The sequence below is a fragment of the Sphaerodactylus townsendi genome, linkage group LG06 (genome assembly GCF_021028975.2).
Source record: "Sphaerodactylus townsendi isolate TG3544 linkage group LG06, MPM_Stown_v2.3, whole genome shotgun sequence".
In the NCBI taxonomy this organism is placed as follows: domain Eukaryota; kingdom Metazoa; phylum Chordata; class Lepidosauria; order Squamata; family Sphaerodactylidae; genus Sphaerodactylus; species Sphaerodactylus townsendi.
Genome location: NC_059430.1, coordinates 58,554,246 through 58,579,720, shown reverse-complemented (window position 1 = coordinate 58,579,720; position 25,475 = coordinate 58,554,246). Strand labels below are relative to the sequence as shown.

Below are 25,475 nucleotides of genomic sequence, written 5' to 3'. Positions count from 1 at the left end.
GTTTGGATTGTCACTGTATGGTTTGTGTTTGACATCCAAACAAGAATTGGAAGCCATTGATTGTAGTAGGTTTCTAAATCTGTTTTGAAGGGAAAACATATTTTGCCAGTTTAGACACTGTGGAAAGCTATGCAGTAAAGTTCAGACTTAAAAGTAAAATTATGCATGACAACAGAGGGGGCTTTGATTCTCCATGGTTTGGAGGTTTCTGTCTAATTAATGTTCAAAAAGTTTCCAAATGATTATCCTTAACATTTACCTTAGCATGATGGCATACAAACCCAGCAAAGCTTCATGGTTTGTGGTGTTGCATTCATGATTGGTATTCCTTCCCCATTTATTTTCTTCCATCATGAAACTCAAAGCAATAATGATATCTCTGTTTAAGACACAAGCCAGACTCAGAGCTGCTGAGCTTCTGCAAGATTGTTGTATGATATGTCTTCAGACTGTAGCCTGGACCTCCTTCTATGCTGGCCAAGCAAATCTTCAGATGCTACTGTAAGAATTTTCAATATCTTTGATTTACTGTGTAGTCCTAAACTGAATTACATCCTTCTAAGTCCATTGAGTTTACTGAACTTGGATGAGTGCAGCTTTGCTTAGGGTTTCTCTCAGCTGGGAGGGCTATTCCTAGCTATGTGCATTTTTCCTTGTTTGTTCTTAGTAAATAACACTATTTCCTAAATTATAAAAACAAAATGAAAGTCAAATGTGCTAAAACATTACATTTATAAAATTCTTCCAACTACACTAGGCATGACAACTAAAATGTTAAAGGTGATCAAGGAATAATTAATAGTCAGGCTGTATTTCATCAAGTAAATTACCTATCCTTTTAATAGCATCACTGCTAAATTAGAAATGTACCATTTCTTTTTACTAAAAAAAACTACAACATAATTGCACAACTGTTTAAGGTTCCTCAATCCAAATTGAGTATATTTGATAAAAATAACAAGGCATGACCAATAGACAAATAGATTTCAGTAATTCACTAAAGAATGTCTCTACCAAGCCTTTGTGACAAATGTCTTGTTTGCAAGACAAATGGAGAGTTGAAATAACAGCCCATGAATACCACTGGTGAAATGGCTATGTACACAAGGTGAATGCTAAAGCTTTCCCTTCTGAATGGACCTTTTAATCTAGGCATTATCTAAACTCTGAAAAAGCCTCAGTGGCCTTACATACAGATTAATGGGAAAAGCTGAGACCCAGAGCTGAGCTGTTTGCAGAAAATGTTTTAAAGATTTACTGATGGTTGACAAATGCCATTTAAGTTTCAAAGCCATCAATAACCTATTGAAAAAAGATTTAAAAGGAAGCCCTTCCACTATAGAAGAAGATGACTTTAAAGGATCTCAGTGATAGCTCCTTTCCCCATGTCCTTTTCAAACCCTTCAATGGCTTCCTTCACCATTTAGAACCCTGAAGCGCGTGGCCTTGGAAAACAGGAGGGTAAGTCTCCTTTTAGAGATATTTGTATATAACTGATTGTGTGGACCTGCTATTGTGCAGCCATAAGAACTGAATAGAACTGTTTCCAGAAAAGTCTGTGGTATCATGATCAGCCTTTCAACAGCCTTTCTGCTAATAGTTTTTTAATGTGGGAGTTGGGCGTATCAGAGTCAACTTTGTTAAGAATTTTGTTCAGTTGGAAAAATTGTCCTCAACCAGCACATGTCTGAGGAGCTCATGGTTCCCTCCTTAAATGTATTTAGTACATTCTCATCCTGCCCTTCTTAAAATACATTGTTCTAGCTCTAATATGTATCTTCATAACAACCCTGTGAAGTAGTTTGCCTGAAACAATGATTAACCTGATGTCAGCCAGTAGGTTTTATGGTTGAGTAGCAGTTTGAACCTAAATTTCCCTGGTCCTGGTCTAACAGTCTAATGTACATGGCTCCTAATCACTTTTTAAAATAAGGAAAGCCTTCGACAATACACTTCTTAAAAGTTTTCTTTAAAATGTGCCAAATTCCATTTATGCCTGTGGCTATGCATTTTGCAAGCAAACATAGCCTAAGCAAGCAAGGTACTAAAACTTCAGTTGGGAAAAAAACCCTACATTCCTAACTGGTTAACTGTTTTCTTTTGAGTTGCCTAGAAAATAAAATATGTAATTAACATAGAAAGTTATGACAATATTGAGGCAAGTAATTATTTTAGTTATTGAGTTAACTCTGTTCCAATTGAGTTAACTCTGCTCTGGGAAAGGGACAAATTTCACAGCATCATCAGAACTGACTCAAGGTAGTTAAGACTGCTGGGAGTTGGGTTTGTTTTTTTGTAATATTTATGATTTTTAAAAATCAATTTTATTCATTCATTTTAATTAATTTTAATTAATTGTGTGTGTGTGTGTGTCTATATATATATATATGAGAATAATTGTATTTTATCCCTTTTTACGCCAATTGCCAATATTATTTGTTACTATTGGTCATGGACTGTAAAAAAATAATCTGTCTGTCTGTGGGAAAGTGACCAGGGATGGACAGCCAGAACAGCTGTCTAATGGCCCACAACTCGCATAAATGCTTTGCAACTCAATAGGAGGAAAAATCAGTATAACATATGTTAAATACAGCTTAGATTGTTTTGGAAAAGTACCTTTTCGCATTAGCCATCTTTTTATGGTGTCACCATTTAATATATTCCCCATGCTATTTATGCACATCTGTAGGAAGCCCTGCAGCCAACTAGAGAAATATGTTTTCTGTCATTCATTCCACAGCCAGTCAGAAATCCTTGGCAGAAAGGACGTGGCAAGCTTCGTTTTCTTACACCTTCAGAAAAACTTCCATTAAATAATAAAAATTTTCAGAGGAGTAATTGTAGTTCAACGGGGAGAAAGGGAACTGACATAGTGATTGGGAAAGAACAGGCTACATGAAACATCCAAATCTACCATACATACTCGTGTATAAGTCGACCCGAATATAAGTCGAGGCACCTTGTTTTGCCACAAAAACTGGGAAAAATTATTGACTCGTGTATAAGTCGAGGGTGGGAAAAGCAGCAGCCAGCGGCACAGAGCAGGGCACCGCCGCCATTCCCCCTCTGCCTCAGGGACAAGGCAGCCATCTTTTCCCTGGGGCAGAGGGGGTCCCCTGCAAAGAGCAGGGCTCTGCCGCCATTCCCCCTCTACCCCAGGGAGAAGGCAGAGGGGGTTCCCTGCTTGGCGCCCCCCACACCCCCCCAGCGCGCCCTCCCCTACACACTTACTTTAACAAACGGAGCAGGCTTGAGAAGAGACCTGCCTCTGTTCCCTTCCAGCTTCAAACGACTTGGTGGGAACTACATTTCCCAGGGTCTCCTGGGAAATGTAGTTCCCAGCAGGCCATTTCAGCCTGGAAGGGAACACAGGCAAGGCCTCTTCTCAAGCCTTCTCCGTTTGTTAAAGTAAGTGTGGGGGGGGGGGGGCGCTGTGGGCCCCCCCTAAAATTACAGACTCGCGTTATAAGTCGAGGGGGGCATTTTTCAGCCTAAAAAAAGGGCTGAAAAACTCGACTTATGCCCGAGTATATATGGTAGTTGTTGGACTATAAAACCAGGGATATTAGTGAATCAAAAATCCAAGCTATCATCACAGGACAGTTCACTAAGCAAGTGTAGAACATTGGTATGATTTTGCTGTAGACTGATTTCACTATGAAACCACTATAATGGAACAATAACTAATACAAAAGAAGACAGGAAGGCCTGTACACATCACAGAGCTTCCAAGGGAACCAATGCGGTGGACAAAGCAAGTCTTGCAATGTATTCCAGCAACAAGAACAGCCCAACGTTATCCGTTTCTAAGCATACATATGGCAAAACCTGTTTTCCTCTGCTTTCTCATCATTCAGTTTCCAGCTTTCCAATAAACTCTCCTATTTGTTTGCTTCTGAGTAAATGTGGTCTTGAAGTCTGGTTCTGTTGGAACCAAGACAGAATCTGTGGCTGTGGTTGCCTCTAACATTCCCTTATTGAAGATCCTGCCCAAGGAAAAGCCTTAGAATAGGGTGAAGAGGAAGCGTTTTTTACCCTGATCCTTCTTTGTCTCACACCAGTTGCCTTTCCTGTGGGTTCTTGGGGTTGATCCTTTGGTTCTATTAGGATTTGCCCTTTAAAGGATTCCCTGACATCCCTAGACTTTCCCATTCCTTTCTTTCCAGAGATTGGACCTATTGCAATGACAGGCACCAGGGCCAATGGGCCACAATCTGGTGTCTCTAGCCTGCAGTGCCCGCACCTCCCTTTTGGCTTTCTTTAAAGTGTTGTGTTTTTGGCCTGTGCAGGCCTAAGAGGTTTGACACCACCTGCTCTTTCCTCCACACCTCAGCCAAGGACTGCCTGGGCATGACAAACCATCTTTCTTCTTTACTTGCTCCTATGAATTCCACCATGGTGTCTGGCCCTGCAGTATACTGGGCACCTGGGCTACTCTGATCCCAGACTCATTTTTCCTGCCTGCTGCCTCCTTACTATGTATTCCCTAGGCACTCTTCTCTTGCTTCACTCTGCCTGGTACCCCTGGCTATCCTGGCCTTGCAATTGACTGAGAATCAACTTCTTTGGTGCTGGGCCTGACTTTCTTCTGCTGGCTTGACTGGTGGAGACTGGGGTTTGTTCTCCTATGGCAGGGGTCTGCAACCTGCGGCTCTCCAGATGTTCATGGACTACAATTCCCATCAGCCAATTGGCCATGGTGGCAGGGGCTGATGGGAATTGTAGTCCATGAACATTTGGAGAGCTGCAGGTTGCAGACCCCTATCCTATGGAGATAAATGTGGGGGCAGAATACCAACTCAGACAATGTCCCTTCCCATGAACGGCTACAGTTTGGATGTTGAGATCTCCATCCTGAAACCAAGAGAAACCTTACCTTGCTCTTTGAACATGAGAAACTTGTTTAGGAAAGCAGATAGGCGAGTAGGCAGTTAGATGCTTAATTGGGTGAGATCAGCAGCTTCACCTGCTGGCTTGTGGCTGTAGTGTAGACATCCATGTGCAATGTTGCCAGAATCACACAGGCTGTTAGTGGGCATGCCTCCACCATGTCTCTGTGACCTCATCTCAGTGGGCCATTGGTGGGAAAAGCATTGAAGAGTAACACTAGAAGCATTGGATTTAATTATATCCAGTACTTCATCATCCAGTCCTACTGTATAAGGTAACTGTTCATTATTTATTCTTGCAACCTATTATTGAAATACAATGTATGATTGACACTTGAATTTGCTTTTGTTAACACGACCTAATAATTTATTGCTCACCACATTGAGATCTTAATTTGCAAAGGTAAGTTTTGTGGGGGCAGGGTGATAAATATGGCAGTTTGCCTGATATTCTCAGGAGCTGAAGTAATCCAAGTTTCACATTCTTTGCTCTGAAAAGTCAACTACCTGTCTGATTAATTTAATTTTGCGTACTATATCTGAGCTTTTGGCCTTATTTTCTTCTTCAGATTTCTGTGTGCTCTTCCTGTACCAGAATCTTGATTAGATAGCAAAATTATTTTCTGAAAAGTTTGAACATCCATGTCAGTGTGTCCTAATTGATACTTTAAATAATACATTTTTGTAAATAATACAAAAGCATGAGTGTCTGTTCAATTTGAAGTAGGAGTTTGATCTGTGAGCTAGTAAATGCCTGGGTCAGATCTTGTCTTAGCCATGAACTCTAGGTGGATTAGGATGAGCCCTTATGGAAAACATTGTTTGTTTGTTTGTTTGTTTGAAACCTTTATACCCTGCCTTTCTTCTGAGACTCAAGGTGGCTTACACAATAAAGTTGCAATCCAAAGAAGTTGCAATAAAAATCTGAAATAAAGAAGCAAAATAAGCAAAAGCTAATCCTGGTTAGTGTTAAAAGCAGCTGCAACATTAAACTTTGGTTAATTCTGAAAGTGGCAGGGAAGTGGAAATTCGTCCAGGAAAGGATGGAGGGGCGGGGGGGGGGGGGGGGGAGGAAGGAGTGGAAAGTACACCAGCCTGTGTCCTGTGCTTGATCTCTTAACCATGCTTAAAACATGTAGAATTTCATTTACATCAGGCTAATCTATGTGAAATGCTATGAAAGTTTTAAAAATCTGTATAAAGATATAATGATTTTTTTTTCTTTCTTTCACCTTGAAGTTGAGTTTAGGGAACTGGGAGGCATTGCACCTGAGTGCCAATTTTTGGCTGCATTGCATCTTTTTCTAAAAATTTATGCATCTTATAAATGTATAAACCAACTGCTTCAGTTCTTGGACATGGTCTCAGCATGAAATGCGGAAGCAGGATTAATCTTGAAAATAGTACAGTACAGTTACCTACTTCTGTTCTAAGATACAACCAACATTTTTAAAACAATAGTTATAATTTAGATCTTGAAGCTGAAGAGTTTTGTGTAGTTGTATATCTTTAAAAGAATTGCTGTTGAAAACAACTGTTGTAGAACTACAAAAGAAGCTTGCTAAGGTGCTACAGAGCTCTGAGTACAATTAAGAAACTGACAAGTGAGCAGCATACAACTGTAAGCAGTCAGCCAAATATTCATGATCTGTTATTATAGCAGAAATACTAAAAATTGACCCAGACTGGTGGGCCCCAGTGCTGGCTTAATCATTCACAATCATTAATAACTCTAATGATTCCTGAGGACTGATTAAATGTGATAGTTGTCCCTCTCTTTTAAAAAGGAGATCCTAACTGCTCCTCTAATTACAGGCCTCTCAGCATTTTATCAATTGTGGGCAAACTGTATGCTAAATATTTATTACAAAAAATAAAGGCATGGACAGATCAACATCAGCTTCTCGGCCCCAAACAAACTGGTTTCAGTGCAGGCAATTCCATTTTAGATCACTGCCTAGTTCTCAATCATTTAGCTAGCAAATATGTATTTCCAAGGAAGAGTAAGTTTTATGCTGCTTTTCTTGACTTGAAAGGTGCATTCAACTCAGTAGACACAGAACTTCTATAGCACAAATTAAAATCTTTAAATATGGAAAAAATACTTTTATCCTTAGTCAAAGTGTTCCATACAAATACAACTTGTCAAGTGAGGACTCCAAGGAACAGCATGCTAAGAGAGGCAATGAAGGTTAACAGAAGGGTCAAGCAGGGCTACCCACTGGCACCCAGCCTATTTTGCTTATTTCTTCACAATCTTCCTGCAGCCTTAACTAAAATAGTTGGTCATCCCCAATGACTGGGATCCTTGTACGTTTCTGTTTTGCTCTGCGCTGACGACACTGTCCTTTTGTCATTTTCTCAAGCAGGCCTGAAACGACTACTAAATTGCAGTGCAGATTACTTCCATTCTAATAGGTTGATTCTTAATTATGACAAGTCAAAAGTCATGATATTTGCAAAATCCAGGTGTAAACGTAGTTGGACAGTGAATAACCATGCTTTGGAGCAAGTAAGTCAGTTTAGATACTTAGGGCTCCTATTTTGGTACAATCTATCCTGGTCCCCTCACCAGGGACGTAGGTATAGATTTTAATGGGGGCGTTCGGGGGTGGGGCCACACCCCCACCTGCCCCTAGGGCATGGCCCCGCCTCCCCAAGCCCCACCCCCAGCCTAGCACTTATAAAAGCAGCTCTCCAAAGCCGGGGGCAGACTCCCCCGCCCTTCCCTCCCCTGCCCCCCACCAGCTGGGCTCCCAGCCGGCAGCTGGCAGCTCTTTCTGCCCTCCCCTCTGGGTAGAGGCATAGAGGGAAAATGGAGCCCAGTGCAAAATCTGAGTTTTGCATCCCGCCCCACCCCCCACCCCCGGGCAGCCGCTGTGATGCTGGAGAGAAAGGGAGGATATAAATCCAAACTACTTCTTCCTCTTCCTCTTCTTCCTCTTCTTCCTCTTCTTCCTCTTCTTCCTCTTCTTCCTCTTCCTTTTCACTGAGGATCTCAGATTCTCCCTTTAAATCCACACCTGACAGCAGGCACCCCCATGCCAAAGGGGGTGGATTTAAAAGGAGAATCTGGGGAAATTTGGGGGGTGCCTGCTGTCAGGGGTGCAATTGTTAAGCTAGCAGCACAAAACTTTTAGGGTATCTTTAGGAGACTCTCCTAATGATACCACCCAGGTTTGGTGAAGTTTGGTTCAGGGGGTCCAAAGTGATGGACCCTCAAAGGTGTAACTCCATCTCCTATTACCTCCCATTGGAAACTATGGGGGATGGGGCAGCCCCTTTGGGAGACCATAGCTTTGGACCCCCTGGACCAAGCTTCACAAAACATGGGTGGTATCAGTAAGAGACTCTCCTGATGATACCTCCCAGGTTTGGTGAAGTTTGGTTCAGGGTGTCCAAAGTTATGGACCCTCAAAGATGTAGCCCCCATCTTCTATTAGCTCCCATTGGAAACAATGGAGGATGGGGGCACCCCTTTTGAGAGTCCATAACTTTGGACCCACTGAACCAAACCCACAAATGGGTGGACGGAGCTTCGGACATGAATGGGGGGGTTGAAGCCGAGAAACCCCCCCTTACCTATGTCCTTGCCCCTCACTGTAAACTAGTGGAGAATAAAGCCAAGATGAACGCAGCAGCTAGTCTCCATTTTTTCTATACTAAAGGGCATCAGTTTGTTCCCTCTGCACTGATAATTTTCAATGCTTAGATCAGATACTATTCAGAGCTCCAATATGGATTACTCAAATCAAGACATCCCTTGAGTCTGTGCAGTCATATTTTTAATGAAGAATTTGGGGGACTCCAAGATGTGTCCCATATGCCATCTTATGTAGAGAAACTGGGCAAAATAACATAGAACTGATGGCATGGACAAGAGCTTTCAGATACTGTTCTCAAATTCATTTTGAGATCAGTCCTACCAGCCTTCTACATCAACTACTGTTAGATTTTACTTCTGTAAGATGGTTAGCAGATATAGATAAGAAGCTCAGCAATGTAGGTTTAACAACTGACCACTTTCAAACCATGTCCATCACAAAAACCTATAATGAAATTAAAATTGTATTAATTGAACAAGAGAAACAGAGAATGTTGCCGGGGGGAGTTGCTCTCCACAGTCTTTAAGCATCAATTGGTCAGACCATTGTTCTAATTATCTGCATATCCTGAGCGACCCCAAACAACACAGAGCATATTCATTAGCCCGCTTTAATGCTCTGCCTAATGCCATGACATTCGGCAGATATAATAATATCCCCCATGAGAACAGGTTATGTCAGTGTAAAATGGCTGCTGTTAGGACTATCCAACATGTACTTTTAGAGTGTCTTATCTATCACTCTCTTCGTTCTTTGTTCTAGGTATATCTATCCTCTGATATAGAGGTTAGATCCTGATATGTCATAATTTATTATGAACTTTTTACTCAGTGGTTCCTGCAATCTTATTTGTGATAATGTTGCGAGCTTCTTGAAATATTACTTGGTCAAGCATAATTATTATTCACAATATAACCACGGTTAATTAATTTATTTATGTGCATCTACATATAGGGGCCTGTATGTGGATACTTTCTGTTAGTTAACTGATAATGTATAATGCCAATAAAGGCATGTGTGTGTGTGATTTTGAATGGATGATTTCTTGTGCAGTTTCCATTCATTTCAGTGGGCTTCTAAGTTTTTGAATCTGTTCTAAGGTTGCTCTAATGTTGTCCTTCATTCACTTCATAATTATATCCCATTACTGGCAGTATTCTGGCTAGCCTTAATTAAGGTGACATCAGTTTTAAACAATTTACCTGTTGACATAGATAGGTATGTTATGGATCATGCACTGTTCTCAGAGCTTGTTTTTGAGGTTATACACAAATTAATGTTAGTGGGTAGCTTCGTGTATTCCTGTGTAAGTAGTACAAAATGATGCAGCATTTGCTAGCTGTTAGGCCTTGGTGCTTTGAAAAAATCTGAAATTCAAGTATAATTTTGGGGAAATATAAATATATTATATTATATTCTTCTGATGGCTGTGGGGGATTATAATTCTAATAGGAAAGCACTCTCAGTATCAGGACCCTGGACAGAACATGGAGTGGGCATGGGCTGGGGACACAGCTGGAGCTAACAAGGAAACCTAGCCTACCAAGTAAGAAGTCTGGAGTGATCTTATGGCAATTCTCAGAAGCCTATTGAAAACTGAAATACTGGTGTAAGGGGACATGAGCTCTTGGCCTCAGCTTCCTGGAGGAAATCATCATTATGTTAAAGCATAGTCTTCTAATCCTGAATGCTTCTGAAGTGTATACTGCAAGTACTATTGGCCATTCTGATGGTCACTGCTGGTTCTGGGTCAGTGTGATGGCAACAACAGGTTGCCAGAAGCTGAGGGAGTTTTAATGGCGGGGAGTGGGGGAGTTGTATGTGTGAATGTAAGCAAGAGGACAATCCTGGGGACAGGTGATGGAATAAACCTGATCTGTAGGGGTTCTTTTCTTTCATCAACCAGGACCTTTGTTTTGGCCATGAGGAGGGGATCCTAGCTGAAGCATTGAAATAATCCAGTGATAGATTCTGCTAATGCTAATGTGGAACTTTGGAGTTTGCCAGTCTATTATAAACCAAGTCTATGCTCCTTTTGGAAATCCTAGTCTGAAATGGGTTCAGTGCCAGTCACAGAACCAACCCTTCCTGCTTGCCCAAATGCAGCCATCCTTTCAGAAGAAGCAGATTTATACTCCACTTTTATCAAACATAAAGAATCTCAAAGTGGCTTTCCTTCCCTCTCCCCATAACAGACACACCTTGTGAGGTAGGTGGGACTGTGAGAGTTCTGAAAGAACTGTGATTAGCCCAAGGTCACCCAGCAGGCTTCATGTCTACAAGCAGGGAAACAAATCCAGTTTACCAGATTAGAGTTTGCCGCTCATGTGAACAAGTGGAAATCAAACTTGGTTCTCCAGCTTAGAGTACATCACTCTTAACCACTGCACCACACTGGTTCATACTCAGCAACAGCAGCAGGGTCTACAAAAGCTCGTTATGTGAACAGTATGGTCATGGCAGGGTATTGAGGTATGTAGTCTTCTCCCCACACTAGTTACTCAAGGTCCTATCTTATCTGTATGTAAATTTAACTCCATGACTGCTTTACAGGTGAATGGACAAGTTTATAAGGCAACATATTTATTGTAGTGGCCACTGTATGGACTAATTGTTCCCTGATATGAATTAAAAGAAATAGACTTACAAAGAATTAAAGGTGCATTTATAAATTGCAGTAGCATGGATAGCCCAGCTTAGGCTCATCAGAACACAGCTAAGTAGTGTCAGCCACAATTAGTATTTGGTTGGGAGACTACCAAAGAAGACGGGGGTTGCTATGTGGAGGAAGGCAATGGCATTCCACATCTACTTGTCCCTTGTCTGGGATGCCCCATGGATAGTTTTGCCTTGATAGAGCTTTGACTCAGTGTCATATTCTCCTTTTTAAACTTCCATCCCACCATTCAATATCTCCACCTTCCAGGATTCTCTAAGCTGTCATGGACTTTAACAAGTTAATGTAATCTTCCATTCTTTTTTTTCCACTGGTAAGCTGTCCCATATCCCATACCTTCTGGAGCTAATTTGGTTCTCATAAGGCTGTTTTAAAGTTTCTCTTCTCCTGTTTGGTTAATTTACAAAGTCATACTTTCTGCCTCCCTAGGGAGTCCCTGGCTCCTATGCCTTGTGTGTGGGTGGCCTGGCATTGCAGCTTTCACCATCTATGCAGAGGCCAATTTGCTAGTTTACTATTAGACGTAATGGGAACTTAACCCAAACAAAGAATTCAGTACCTAAAGTCAAGAAAGAGTTAGGGCCACTCAATTAAAAACTGCCTAATTGCAAAAATATAAATGCATTTACTCAAATTAAACCCTTAACTTCATAGTAGAATGCCCATAATAGCTGGCCTTATGTTAAGGCAGGCTGTTACAGGTCTTCTACTATGAAGTTATGATTTTAATTTGAATAAATGCATTTGTATTTTTGCTATAAGGCAGTTTTTAATTGAGTGGCCCTAATTCTTTCTTGACTTGTAGGTACTTAATATATTAGTCTAATGTACATTTTTTATTTCATATGTAAATATATATGTTTGCAGACTGGACACTGATTTTCTAAATTTAAGCAGATATCTGTCTTTGTCAAAGTATACAATTTCAGTTGTATTTCTATAGGCGCAATATGACTTTCCAGATTCAGTCCTAGTCAGAACATGTCCCTTGAGTTAAAACCTACAACTGTATTTTTTACATATACTGTCATCACTCTAAAGGCTTTATGTTATTGTCCATTAATATATAATTAATTCAATCGAAGGGGTTTCATTTACTTTATTTTTGTACTTTTGCCAAAAAAATCTTTTGTTCCTTTGCCAAACCAAAGGAGTAGCCAACTACTGAGGAGGGGAAAAAAGCATGATTAAACATTACAGCAAAGAGGGAAATTTAATAACCACACCGGATCTGTTTGATAAATTAGCTTTAGATTTGCCTTCTAAACATCTAATTTCTAGTAGAAAATGGATAGCTGTTAAGAAATATTAATAAATTTGCCATTTGTTTCCTAGTCTATCCTGTATATATGTATGGTGTAGGAAATAGTTGTAAATCTATTTAAAATATGTATGTGCCCTATGATGTGAATAACCAGCATGATCAATAAGAATTTTAAATGTTTGCAGTAATAAAACTTAGATCGTTTATTTAAATTTTCCATGAGATGAAAGAACTGCTAAACTCTAGTATCATTTACAGCCTGATGTGCAGCTTAACAATGCAAGCCAGGGAGGGGTGGTGGAATGCGGCTTGGGCTTCTGCTGGTGTAAATGCCCTCTCTGGGGCACTTACACCAGCAGAGGGGCAAATCTGCTGGTGCCTAGCTGCTGCAGCACCCCATAACGTCCAGCCTCAATGCCTGACCTTGCTCCACCACTTGCCCCAACTTTGCTGACATTCCAGGGGTGTTCCAGGGGGTGGGGCCAACTTTAGCCTCTAGACCCTCTTGGCCCCCAAGCACCAGCAGAGATGCCAGCAGAGATATGCCACGAGTTTTGCGGCATATCTCTAGTGTCCCCTATGGGTGAGTTGGAGAGGTTTTTAAAACTTTTTCAGGCTTCCCATGATGCAGGAACGCCCTGTGAAGTGGGCTACCTCCACTCTAAAATGCGCTGCCCATCTTATCACAGAATGCTTATATTTAATGTTCATTTCCATTCAAAAAGACAGTTTAGATGCAAGTTCTCCATCTTAACTGGATAATGGACCACACTGTTGTATCTACATAATTGTAATTTTCTTTTAAAAAATAAATGGTGACTGAAAGCAATAGATGTGTCTAAGACACAGGTTTTGATTGTGTCAGTGTTTACATGTGGAGAAAGCGGACTACCCTGCTGGTGGGGACAAAAGGTGTTTTTAGATTGTTTTAAAATGTTTTTACATCTGTTGTTTTTGTGTTCATTTTCTCAAATTGTTTTATATTGTTGTCCACTTTGGTTCATGAGATGCTTGGGAGAAATATGGGTGCATAAATATAAATTTAAAAAAACTGTTGTCAAAACTAGTTTTGGTTGATTAATATTTTGCATACAGTGATTTATTTTGCACTCCATTAATAATGTTTGTCTGTACAGGGAAAATCCACTGAGAATGTTTTGAGCACATAAATTGAAACAAATGGGACTACATTCTTGTTTGCTCCCATTCATATGAATCTTGTGCAGAAGAATCTACCAGTGGAATTTTGCCCTGCAGAGACTCAGGTAGTTAACTATGTTCTTGTACAGCACATTTGTTTTGATAGCACATATGCAGAAGAACTTCTCAGTGAATTGAGCCCACAACAATTGTGCTGCCCTTATGAATGGTATACTGGACTACATTAAAAACCTGATCAAATGGACTATAGAATAAAAGTAAGGTTGATTTGAATTCTGACCAGATCTTAAAATGCTGGTGGTTTCCTGTGCCAGAAACTATTGTGGAACCCCATCAGGAAGTGTGCTACATAGCAGGATCACAGTTCACCATTGTTTTATGGTTCATTTCACCAATGTAATGTAACTTGAGAAGCTGCAAAAGGAGCATGTTAAAAGGAGAGTGTTGGGGTGGGGGTGTTTGATTTCTGTGAATCAAAATATTTGTTTTTTTTAGTGTCAGAAGTGTAACATAGGACAAAATTTCTCGACTTGTACATCAAGTTCTGCAGCCAGAGTGACATATAGCTGTGTTTTTCAAATGCAATTAAATGTTCAGATGTTACTGCTCATTGCTTGCAAGAGTCTTTCCTCAGATTGTGCCTGATATCCCAGTTTTTTTTCAAAAGATTGTGTATTGAAATAATGCAAATGGAAAAATGGCTTAACCATGTGAGAGTTTTTTAAAACTGCTGAAAATGTGCTTATTAAAGCATGTTGTATATTTCATTCATTCATACATATATTTTAAATTTCTAAAACCATTTATTATGATGTAATAGCAAAGAAATCATCTGGAATAAATATGCACTCTGGTGAATTTATTAGCCCTGGCACAGCAACAATTTTTTCCTGAATGTGCTACTTTAAAATGTATAGCATGAACTGCTGGATACTGGGCCTCTGCATGTGGTATAAATACTTTTTTTCTATTTTCCTCTGCAGTGATCTCAGTATGAACAACATCTCAAAGCTACCTTCAAGTTCCCTGAACAATCTCCGCTTCCTGGAAGAGCTGTATGTACCATTGTATCCTTGATTGGCATAGCTGAGTGCTGGGCACATTCCTGGGTTTGTCTCTTCTCTTTACTCCAGGAACCCATTTAACACGGCACAGGAAAGTTGTAAGCACTGAGGCTTTTGGCACATGCGGAAACACTTAGTTGGAAAAAAGCACTTGCTTTTGATTCTGGAAATGAACTTTTTTTTTTTAAAAAAAAGAGTTACCATGAGGTTACAACTTTTCTAAGCAAAGACAGAGCCAAACAATTTTTGATTTATTATTTTTTTTAAGCAAGGGTTGTTTAAAAGACCTGGATTGCTATTTGGAAATAGCTACTCAGCAGGATATTAAAGTTTGAATACTGGCTCATGTTTATTAAAATAGCAAGTAAAGTTATAATCAAAACCAAAGCCTGCTGCCTGGTTCTGCTCGTGTCAAGGACATTTGCATGCACATTTCAGAGCTCTACGTCTTCTTGTTGTAATCACTGTTAATTACTGTTTCCTTTGTTTTAGCATCCCTCAAGGCTAATTCAGAAACACAGAATCTTGTGTTGCTTACTTTTTTTTCTATTTGGTGTTTTTCTTTTTTAAAAGAGGAGAAACTATGCTGTAAAACTAGTTAATCAAACACAGGATCACAAGTGGAATGCTGATTAGAAGTGATGATGGCCAACAAGAATACTCTGCAAAAAAGACTGAGCTATAACATAGTAACTCATTAGTTTGAAAAAGAAGCTTTAAAATTCTCACTTTTTTTCAACAATAGTAATATGAAAAAGTGAAACACCACAAATATTCTAGGAAAGTTCACTGGGCAAACTATTTGGTCATCAGTTTGGGGTTTTTAAATGATACCACAGCCTGCAACTTTTAACTAATGGTTGAGTAAAAAGCATTATAGATCGTGGGATGTTACAATTCTATTTATGCATAATATCCCGGCATCACTCCTTCGCACACCCACATATGCACACATTGGAAAAAGTAAAATAAAGTCTCCTTTACTTTGAAGCATCATGAAACAGGTTGGGATAGTTATTCTATGGAGAGTTGGTCCCATGGCGATAGAGACAAGAGATCAAACCAAATTCTGCCTTTAAAACCTTTGTTTTGTTCACTGGAAGAGTCAGTCATATTTGGAGAAGGGCCCAAACCATTACTGCCTTAAGAGTGGAATGTGAAATGCTCAATTTAGTGAGGGCATCCTGATGGGAACTTTGGTCATTGACTACAGTGTTAGTTCTCTGAATGCCAGTACAGCCTACTACGTTACGTAGTCTTGCCAGCCAGTCTCCAACAACTGCCTATAATGAAGTAAATGATATGAATTGTAGAACCTACAGCCATTTAATTGTTTCTGCAACTCTCAAGAAGAAAGCAAGTTAAGTTGTTGGAGCCATTTAGGCCATTGAATAAGACATATCTCATTTCCTTTTTAAGACAGAAAAATTGTTCTTTTCAAAGAGAGTGGGCAAAGCTCCAAGCAAATTTTAGCACAATCCTATTACTCAATAAATTTACAACAGGTGCTCTGAGTAGAATAAAGCACAGATATATTCACTTTAGGCTTGAACAGCCCCCCCCCCACACACACACACACCTTTCTTTTTAAACAGAATGATTTTGGAATTAGTTTCATATAACAAGCATTTTGTAAACAAAATGACAAAGCTACCTTGAAATGTAGTTCTGTCTTGATTACAGGTGCAGACCAATAAATTAAAGTTCGCACCATTTAAAAACAGGAATATAATGTACGCCTCTAGCTTGAATTCAGATTTTATCTTTTTAAATGGGAAAGACTGCTGAAAGACTGCTTTCTAAAACTATACAGTAATTCAATGGTGAGGTACAATATAAAAAAACAGCACAAATGCAAAGAAGCAATGAATTCTTTTTCAAGGCAATAATGCTAGTAGAAATGTAATAAAAATAAGCAATATTAAAAGTTAACTTAATTTCTTCTAAGTCACATTTGAATGAGACAAAGGTGGATTCCACACAGGACAAATATAACATATTTCGGACATTATATATAGCATTTTGGGGAAGAGCTTCGCACAGGTCTCTTCCCCACAATGAGTTCAGCCCATCCTATTTCTCCCAACCCGGGTTTTTCAAAGATTGCTAAACTAGCAATCTTTTCCCCCCAACCTGGGTTGAGGACAATTCCTGCCAACTGAGTGAACACCAGCAAACAGGAAACACTTCATTTCCTCTGCCCAAATGCCTTACTGTCATTTCCGCTACTTGCGCCTGCCATTTAGTGTGCTGCAGGAGAATCTCCGTGGAGATTCCTCATGGAGGTTTCCTCTGCTTGCAGCTCATCCATTTGCTATTTCACTGTCAAAAGTAGATGAATGAAATTTGTTTAGCCCAGCAATCCCATGCAGGTGTCGTTTTTCCTTTTTTTGGAGGGCACTGTCTGTGAAGCAACAGCAACATGACTAGAGAAGATGCACTAAGCGCATATTTGTATTGCTGTAGCTTTTCAGACAGCCCCCTCCGAACAAAAAAAATGTTTGCTTAACCCTTGGACGTACATCATCTGAAAGGGCCTTAACCCTTGGACGTACACCACCTGAAAGGGTGGTGTACGTTCATTTTGGGCTACGGGAGGCTTTTACATGGCTGTGGTTTTGCAGCTCTTCGCTGCCTCCTTGGACTGCCTGCAAACCCTCTGGAGACAGTGTGGCAGCCTCTGGATTGTGCTGCCCAAGAACAATTTTAGTTAAGTTTTGGAAAACACTGTCTCCCTCTCTTCCAACTGCAAAAAATGCCGAATGCCGAATATTATATGCAGTTCTTAACACTAAATTTCAAGTGTAGAACTGAACATGTTTTAAACGAAGGGGCAGAAAAGATCTGGAACAATTAATAGGAAAATATTTAATAACAATAATAAAAGTTAATACTTTTTCCCATCATGTGAAAGTAGGTGCATTTTAGATGGGTAGAAGTGATGATTAAAACAGTAATGCTAAGTCCTAAAAGTGCCTACAAAAATGTATAGAAAACAAAATTAACCTGTTTTAAATTATCTAATGATCAGCAAGACATACAGTAGCAAGTGTAGTGATTGCTGCTGGATGTTCAAGTCATGCAACTTGCACAGATACTGCTACTGGACCCAGGCAAGTTGTCTAACATCAAGTTGCCCAGCAACCACCATCATACCTAATTGTGCAAATTATATGGTAGCAAATTGTCAGGTGTTTGTAAGTGGGCCTGGCCCCAATGAGTCCTCTTGCCAGAGCAGGAGCAAGGGGGAGAAGGGCTGGACAGGAAGGCCAAAAGAGCCCTCATCCCCACCTGTTACTGAAAGAGAGGTTTGAAATTTGGCAATAATGTTGTGGTTGCTTAGCAACCCCCACACTGGCTTCTGGGATCTCAGAGAACATTTTAAATGTTCAGGTGCTGTTTCTATTATTTTGGTAAAAAAAAGTGTTGGTGGGGTTAGATTTCTGATTTTTCTGCAAACCTGTCTTGTCTGTTCGTGGTTCTAATCTCTGTATTAGATGGTGCTGGGTTGAGAATTAGATATACTGATGCTATTACTCTTTCCCTTCAACCTTTGGAGGGGATTTAGTAAGGAAGTTTGTCATTTTTATAATAACTTCAGAAGCTGGAGCTAACCCTTGTTGGAACCAGAAGAATGGGCTACATGAAGCATGGCTGTGGGGTTTTAGGTTTTTTGTTTTGTTTTTGTGCCGTTCCTGTAATTTAAGGCAGCTTATGGGTTTGTATATGCTCTCAATATGTGCCTTTTGATATGTGTCAGTGAAATAGATGTATTATTTTCAATCTTGCATAGAGAGTGATGTGTTCACGATCACAGTGTTTCATTTGTAATAGTATTTAGGGATGAGAGATTACACCACCACCCCAGAAAAGCAACACCCAATGGCATATTGTGAGTGTATTCCCTCCTTAAGTGTCTGATCTCAGAGATGGACTTGTATATTTCAAAGATTATACCAGCATGGTATAAGATATACCAGCTACTTTGAGATATACCAGTTGTCCAGATATACACTGGTGGTAAGCTTGAAGCATCATGCCAATACCACACAGTACTGTTGTGCAGTATCAGGAGTATTCCTGCCCCCTAAGTCCCATGTATTGAATGAGAGTTAGTTGGTTTTCTCAGCTTTCCTGTAGCTCAGCATGCCCTAAATGCCTGGGGAGCATAATACCACTTTGGGGATGGAATTTGGAGAGGTATGCTGGCTGGGCAGGGCCAGTGTATTGCTACAGCAACACACAACACTGAGGAGGCTCAGAGCTGAGTCTGTGCTGACAATAGTTTAGCAGGGAATAATTCAAGAGATACCAAGTCCATGGGAGAGTCCAGAGTAATGTCCATCAAACTAGGAATCAGAAGCCAGGAAGGTACACCGTAACAAGGAAAAACCAAGAGTCAAGGTCAAGAAGCTAGTTGTCTGGGCTTGGCCGTGGAGCCCGCCACGGCTCCCGGACTCGCCCAGCCTGTCCACGCTCCAGCCGGTCCTGCGGGGGAAGGAGCGGTGCCCAAAGAGATCATTCCCGCTTGCTTGCCCTCATGAGCAGCAGGGACGGGGCCTGGGCCCGGGGAAAAGCACAGGGCCTAGGGAAGGGCGGCAGCCCGCAGGCGAGTGGAGCTGCCGCAGGGACACCTGCAGCGGTGGTGACCACGGAGGCCTTAGCAGCCCTGCCCATCAGGGAGGCGGGAAGGAGCGCCAGACTCGGGTGGGTGCGGTGTCCCACAGCTGAACCAGCTGTGGGGAAAGACCAAAGGCTGCAGCTGGGGAGAGGCAGGGCAATGAGCGGGGGAAAGAGATATAAGAGGGTGGGAAAGGAAGAGACGAGAGCTGCTGCAGCAGCAGGTGCTGAGGAGGGTGGTGGAGAGCGGCGAGAGGAAGAAGTGCGTTGGTGGGAAGCGGGCTGGGAGAACACGGACCTGGGAGCAGGGGTAGCCCACCAGTCAGAGAGCCTCTCTCCAGACCAGTCCCACCCCTGTGAGGAAGCAGGGTGGGATCCCACACCACTGCCTGCTCCCAACCCCATGAAGGAACAGGGTGGGAGCCACAGTCTAAACTGGGGGCCCGCTCCTGTGAAGCAATAGGGCAGGAACCACCCCAAAAACCCTGGGTATGCCAGCTAGGGTGAAGCATTCAGGAGGCAAGGGTTGCTGCCTATGGCAGGCGCCCTATGGGCGCTGTTGTTTCTTGGCCCCTTGAGCCAACTGGAAAAGGCAGCGACTGGGGCGGACAACCCCCAGGTCAGGGAAGGTGGGAAGGACCAGTCACCCGAGGGACACAGGGGAGGAGGGGAAATGCCACACTAGTCTATACTCAGTCAGGGTCTGGAACCAACAGTGGCATACGGGTCAGGAAGAACACACTTTGCAGCTCCTGGTTGATGTTATGGTCTGTCCCTCTGGGCGGCTCTCTCACCACCACCCTACTCTTACATAGCTGGCTTGTAACTTCTCTTAGGGTAGTGTTCTCTCCCCCGGTTTCGCACAGACAACGTGACGATCTCTCACTCCCCCCTTGTTCTTTTACAATACGGGTAATGGCCTCTCCTGGGATGGCTCCCTCATTGCCCTCCAGCTCTCTCACAGCCGGCACAGCAGTGGCATTCTTTATTGTGTTCTTTCAGCAGCTTTCCAACTTGGGACTGCCATTCCCTGCACGAACCAGCTGCCAAACTCAGTGAGCATGGAGCACAACTGATTTTTCTATCAGACCAGAAGTCGCTCCAAAAGTGCACAGGAAGGCCAGATAGCTCATTCCACTACTCCCAGTAAAAACGAACAAAAGGGGCGTTTTGGGTTGTAATCTGCCCCGGGCGCCATCTTTAAAATGTTTTATCATGTTTAGCAACCCTGTTCCAAACAAAGTCACATGATTCCTATCAATATGAATATCCCCACTCCTTTTCCAAAACTTTCTACATTTCAAAATCATACAGGACATAAAAATGCTAATTAGTATGAACAGAACCAGTCCAGTCCTTTCACTCAGGGGTTAGCAACTTGAGGCTTCTGGACACTGGTAGGGAAGTAATTTGACCTAAAGCTTCAAACTCAGTGGAAACTCCATTTAAAATAATCTCAGAGGTCTTGATTTGGCTTAGAACTATGCTGTGTGTGTGTTATGGGAGCGGGGGGTTGCAGGGAACAGTAAGTATTAGACAACTTTAGGAACTGGGAGGAGCCTTTGCATCACCTCCCGTTCTCTTTTCCATCTGACCTTTCACCAATCCTAGATGATGAACCAGGTTTTAAAGTGTGTAGTTGATTATATAAAGCTAACTCTTTGCTTAGGGCCAAAATCCTGAAAGACAAATGCAGGATTGGATTTCCAATGCAGTTTTTATTTATTTTTTATTTTATTGAATTTATACCCTGCTTAATTCCTGGCAGAAGTTGGGCTCAGGGTGGCTTATAATCAAGATTAACTTTAACAAACAAGTTCAGGTTTAACAATACAGCTTCAGGCAGGGAGTACCAGACCATGGAGCAGGATGTGTGTGTGTGTGTGTGTGTGTGTGTGTGTGTGTGTGTGTGTGTAACTGTTCACCTCATACTGTTTTTTTTAACCTCTAATGGCCCTATGGAGTTGGTGCTTACCTCACAATGGAAACATACATGTTGTCTTACATAGTCTGTATATAAACTAATCTTCAAGAGCCATGCTTTGGATTGTCCTTTACCTTTCTGAAGAAACATGGGTGGACACAAGGGATGGGGTGTGAAAGAAACACCTGAATGACTTAACAACAGAGAATATAGCAACATCATGATACTTGCTAGCCATGGTACAGTTCCAATGAAGTCATACATAGGAGTCAGGCAACATGTACAACTATGGCAAATTTCCATGATGTTCCCCTGTTCCTTTTCAAAATCTGAAAGATACGATGGCTTCAGAGACCCAGCTTTGCCAGTCTTCTGTCAGGCTCCTATAAGAGAAATAAGCCTTTTGCAAGAATAGGGATGGCCCAGGCTAGCTTGTTCTCATCACATCTCAGAAGCTAAGCAGGGTCAGTCCTGGCTAGTACTTGAAATGGGAGACCATCAAGGAATATTGGGGTTGCTATACAGAGGAAGCAATGACAAACCACCTTCTTAGTCCCTTGTCTTGAAAACCATACTGGGTTGCCATAACTAGCTGCAACTTGGGTATTTTATACACACACAAGATACGAGAAAGGAGATACTAAAAATTCACAGTTGCATATTGATGCAAAGCATCCTTGCAGAAGTCTTCAGCAGCCAGCTGTCTTCTAAGGAAATTGCTGTTAGGTTTTTACTCTGCTGTTCTTAACATTTGTTTTAATATTCTAGATATTTATTGCTGTAACTGTATGGATATTTCTGTGATACTAGTAGCCAACTTTGGGATCAATAAACAGAGAAGGGAGATATATGCTTTCAATAAATAAATTTTAAAATATATTTGTGGAATCCTCATATGCACATATAAAATGAAGGAGAGGAGAATGATGTAAGCCCCTTTTGATTGTCATTAAAAAGAAAGGCAAGTATTAATGAAGCAAGTAAATTAAAATTGGCAATTAAAATTAATTTAGGCGTTTAAAACCTTACAGTTGCATTTTGAGATTTACAAACGTCTTATGCAACCATGCAGTGTCTTATATTTGAATGAAGTTTGGCTATTTATGCATGTTCTTCCAGTGATTATATTCACAACTGATGAAGCAAACTCTGATAGTTTGCCTATATTCTAAAGTTCTGAATTGTTTGCTACTGAACCAGAACAGGTTGAGTAAGTAGATGTGCACTACAAACTGGATTTATTGAAGCAAATTCATTTGCCCAGCTGCCAGTAAATACACTATATAGTTATAGGATGATTTGCACAGAATGATGACAAAACAAGGCTCTCAAATAACCAGTTCTGGTCATGGTTTTCCCAGCATTGCCTTTTTGTACATTTTAACATCCAAATTAATTCCACATGAAAATAAATCTATTTATCTTTTTTTTAAAAAAACAAAAACAAAACCTTGCAGCCGTCTAGCAGGAAATGGCTTGACACACATCCCCAAAGGAGCATTTGCTGGGCTTTTCAGTCTCAAAGTGCTGTAAGTAAACTGGCTATTGTTTGTGTCATTATTCTTGTGTTACTTCTTAAAACCTTCCAGAACTTAGTTTTATTGCAACTCTCTATTCAAGTGAATTATTTGTTTTGATGTGTGCACAGGAAAAGGAAGATGTACAGGTCTATAAAATATATATTTGTTATATTGTACCAATAAGCCTCTAAACTCAAAATAGTGAGTGGTAATAAAAAAAACCAGTTTACTTATCCAGTAATATGATGTTTTTATTAGTGATGTTATGTTTATGATATTTTTATCATGTGAAATGTTATGACTATTGTTATTTGCTGCTTATATTGCTTATGTTTATTGATGTTCTTACTATTTTGTAATGTTATACCTACTGATGTTTTGTTAATTGACTATGACCCATGATGTTTGTTGTTTATATTACTGTTGTTCACCGCCCTGAGCCCTACGGGGAAGGGCGGGTTATAAATCGAATCATGAAATGAAAATGAAACATACAATATAAAAAACAAAATTTCTGCTAATTGTTTCTTTGACTATAGAACCATTTTTAAAGATAATAGATGGCAGGAAACAATGTTTGTTTCAAACTGTGTAGGTAGATGGAAGAAAAAATGAATATATTAGTTACTCTGATCATGGTGTAATTTGGCTTTCAGAATCTTTCATTTTATGTCAAGGTGGATGTAATCAATTCAGGATAAAGTTAGTCCTTTTTAAATGAAAGGAAATGTTCTGTCTATTTGGTTTTTTTAAAAGCATTTTCCTTCAAACAAGACCCTACCAGCCTGGGTGACTTTGCTTAATTTCCAACACTGGGCCGGATACAACTAACTTCTAGATGGAGATAATAGTTGTGTTGTAGTTATTATTTCACAGTAGCAAAGATTGCTGTACAACAGCCAGCTTGGGAAAAGGAAAAGCTGTATAAGCCCTGAATTCATAGCTAGAATCCACAATGTGCATAAATGCAGCTAGCAGCATCTGATAGTATAAGGATTTAAGGAATAATTATTGCCAAACTTAAATTTTAATTAATAAGTGTCTTGAAATAATGGGGCTACTTCAGTGGCGTAGCACCAAAGGGGAGGGAGTGCACGATGCACCGGGGGCACACCCCTGCAGGGCCGTGGCAAGGGCATGGAGGGGGCATTCTGGGGGTGTTCTGGGGTGGGGGCGGGCAGGAGCGTGGCAGGGACGCAGGGTGCACCTATGTCCCCGGGTGCAGTTCCCCCTTGCTCCACCCCTGGGCTACTTACGTTCACCATCTTTTTGGAGAACTTACTCTGCAATTGTACACCCATGAACAACATTATTTTAGGGTCCTCAAACATTTGTTTCCTGGGTCTTTCCTGTACCAGTGTCTCATTAATAAATAATTAATAAATAAAGATTAATAAAATAAGGGTACAGTCTCTAAAAAATTATTTTGAAACAGAGCCACTTTCCAGGCAGCACTAGAATTTGGGGCCAAGAATTATTGTTACTGGACTTGACCCCCAACCCCTTTCTCTGGCTTTGTAGACATGTATAAAATAAAAAGAAACTGAACTTTGAACATAATTTTTTTTTGTCCGCACATATTGTATACAAATACAGAATGCTACAGAACAACCTGCTACATCAGGTTCCGGCTGAAGCACTCCAGAACCTGCGCACTCTTCAGTCTCTGTAAGTATATTTATACTTTACGTGGCAGTCTATAGTATATTTTTAACATAGGGAGAATGTAGACAGATATTATTGTCTTAACACGGCAACATCACGTTATAAATCCAGATTTATATTAAATATGATGTGGCATGAGATCATAATGTTTTTTCAGAGATTTTGCTCGCTGCTTAGATAATAATTCAAAAGAGAAATTACTTTCTAAAGTACTCTATTTCATATAGGACTGATTCAGATGTACTAAGACCCTATCCCACAAATAATAAATTTGCAATTAACCCCCTCAAGCAAAATCTATTTTGATTGAACATAAAATAATCAGTGATTATTTGTTTAATTAATTTCCTCTGGATCTTTTTTGTTCTGAACAATATTTCTCTTTTGAGTTTTAAAGATCCCATTGAGGCCGGTGAGAAAATGACATATGTCTGCTCGTGGAATTAGTTTAGGATTCTGATAGCATAGTCCTATGCAGAGTATCTCTACATGTGAGTGTCATAGTTTTCACTTTAAATTAAAGTTAGTCTCTACCCCTCTTGATTGCTGAGGTAAGCTTGAAACTATGATGACCAAGCCTATACTTAAAAAGAAATGAGCAAACGGAAGCAAGTCAGATGGCACTCAGAATCATTATATTTTCTGCGTTGATTCCCAGTAGCTACGACTGTAACTGTAGATACATACTAGACTTATAGAAATTATAAACCACATAACAAGGAATTCTCTGTTGTGCTGAGAAAGACTTTAAGTTTCAGCAGGGATTCTAAATCAATTGCCTGTGTTGCCATTTTCATTCTTTGTTGCAAATGTCTTCCCAGAAGATAGGAAAGAGGAGGCTAAGAAAAGAAAGAGCTGAAAACTGAGGGGTTGTATTGTCCCTATAAAGGTTTGGTGTTTGGTGACAGCATTAAAATCAAAAGAGAATAAGGGTGGTCAGTAGGAACTTTATAAACAGCTGTGTAGCAGACAGCAGATAGAACGATAAGAGCATGTACAGAAAAAGAACTATCAGTTGAAAGAGGATCACAGGCAAATATGACCTCTTTGAGGAAAGAAAACTAGGATTCTTTTGTTTGTTCC

At 40.6% G+C, this 25,475-nt stretch overlaps 1 protein-coding gene across 3 annotated transcripts in view; it reads left to right on the top strand.

Moving 5' to 3' along the window:
* LGR5 (leucine rich repeat containing G protein-coupled receptor 5) overlaps nt 1-25,475 on the top strand; it is a 119,741-nt gene that overhangs the window by 46,512 nt on the left and 47,754 nt on the right. For 2 of the 3 annotated variants that reach the window (XM_048500940.1, XM_048500939.1), the window contains exons 2-4: nt 14,583-14,654; nt 22,665-22,736; nt 24,324-24,395. In XM_048500940.1, the coding sequence (XP_048356897.1) occupies nt 14,583-14,654; nt 22,665-22,736; nt 24,324-24,395 (216 nt within the window). The remainder of the gene's footprint in view (nt 1-14,582; nt 14,655-22,664; nt 22,737-24,323; nt 24,396-25,475) is intronic. The other variant, XM_048500941.1, reaches the window with a different exon arrangement.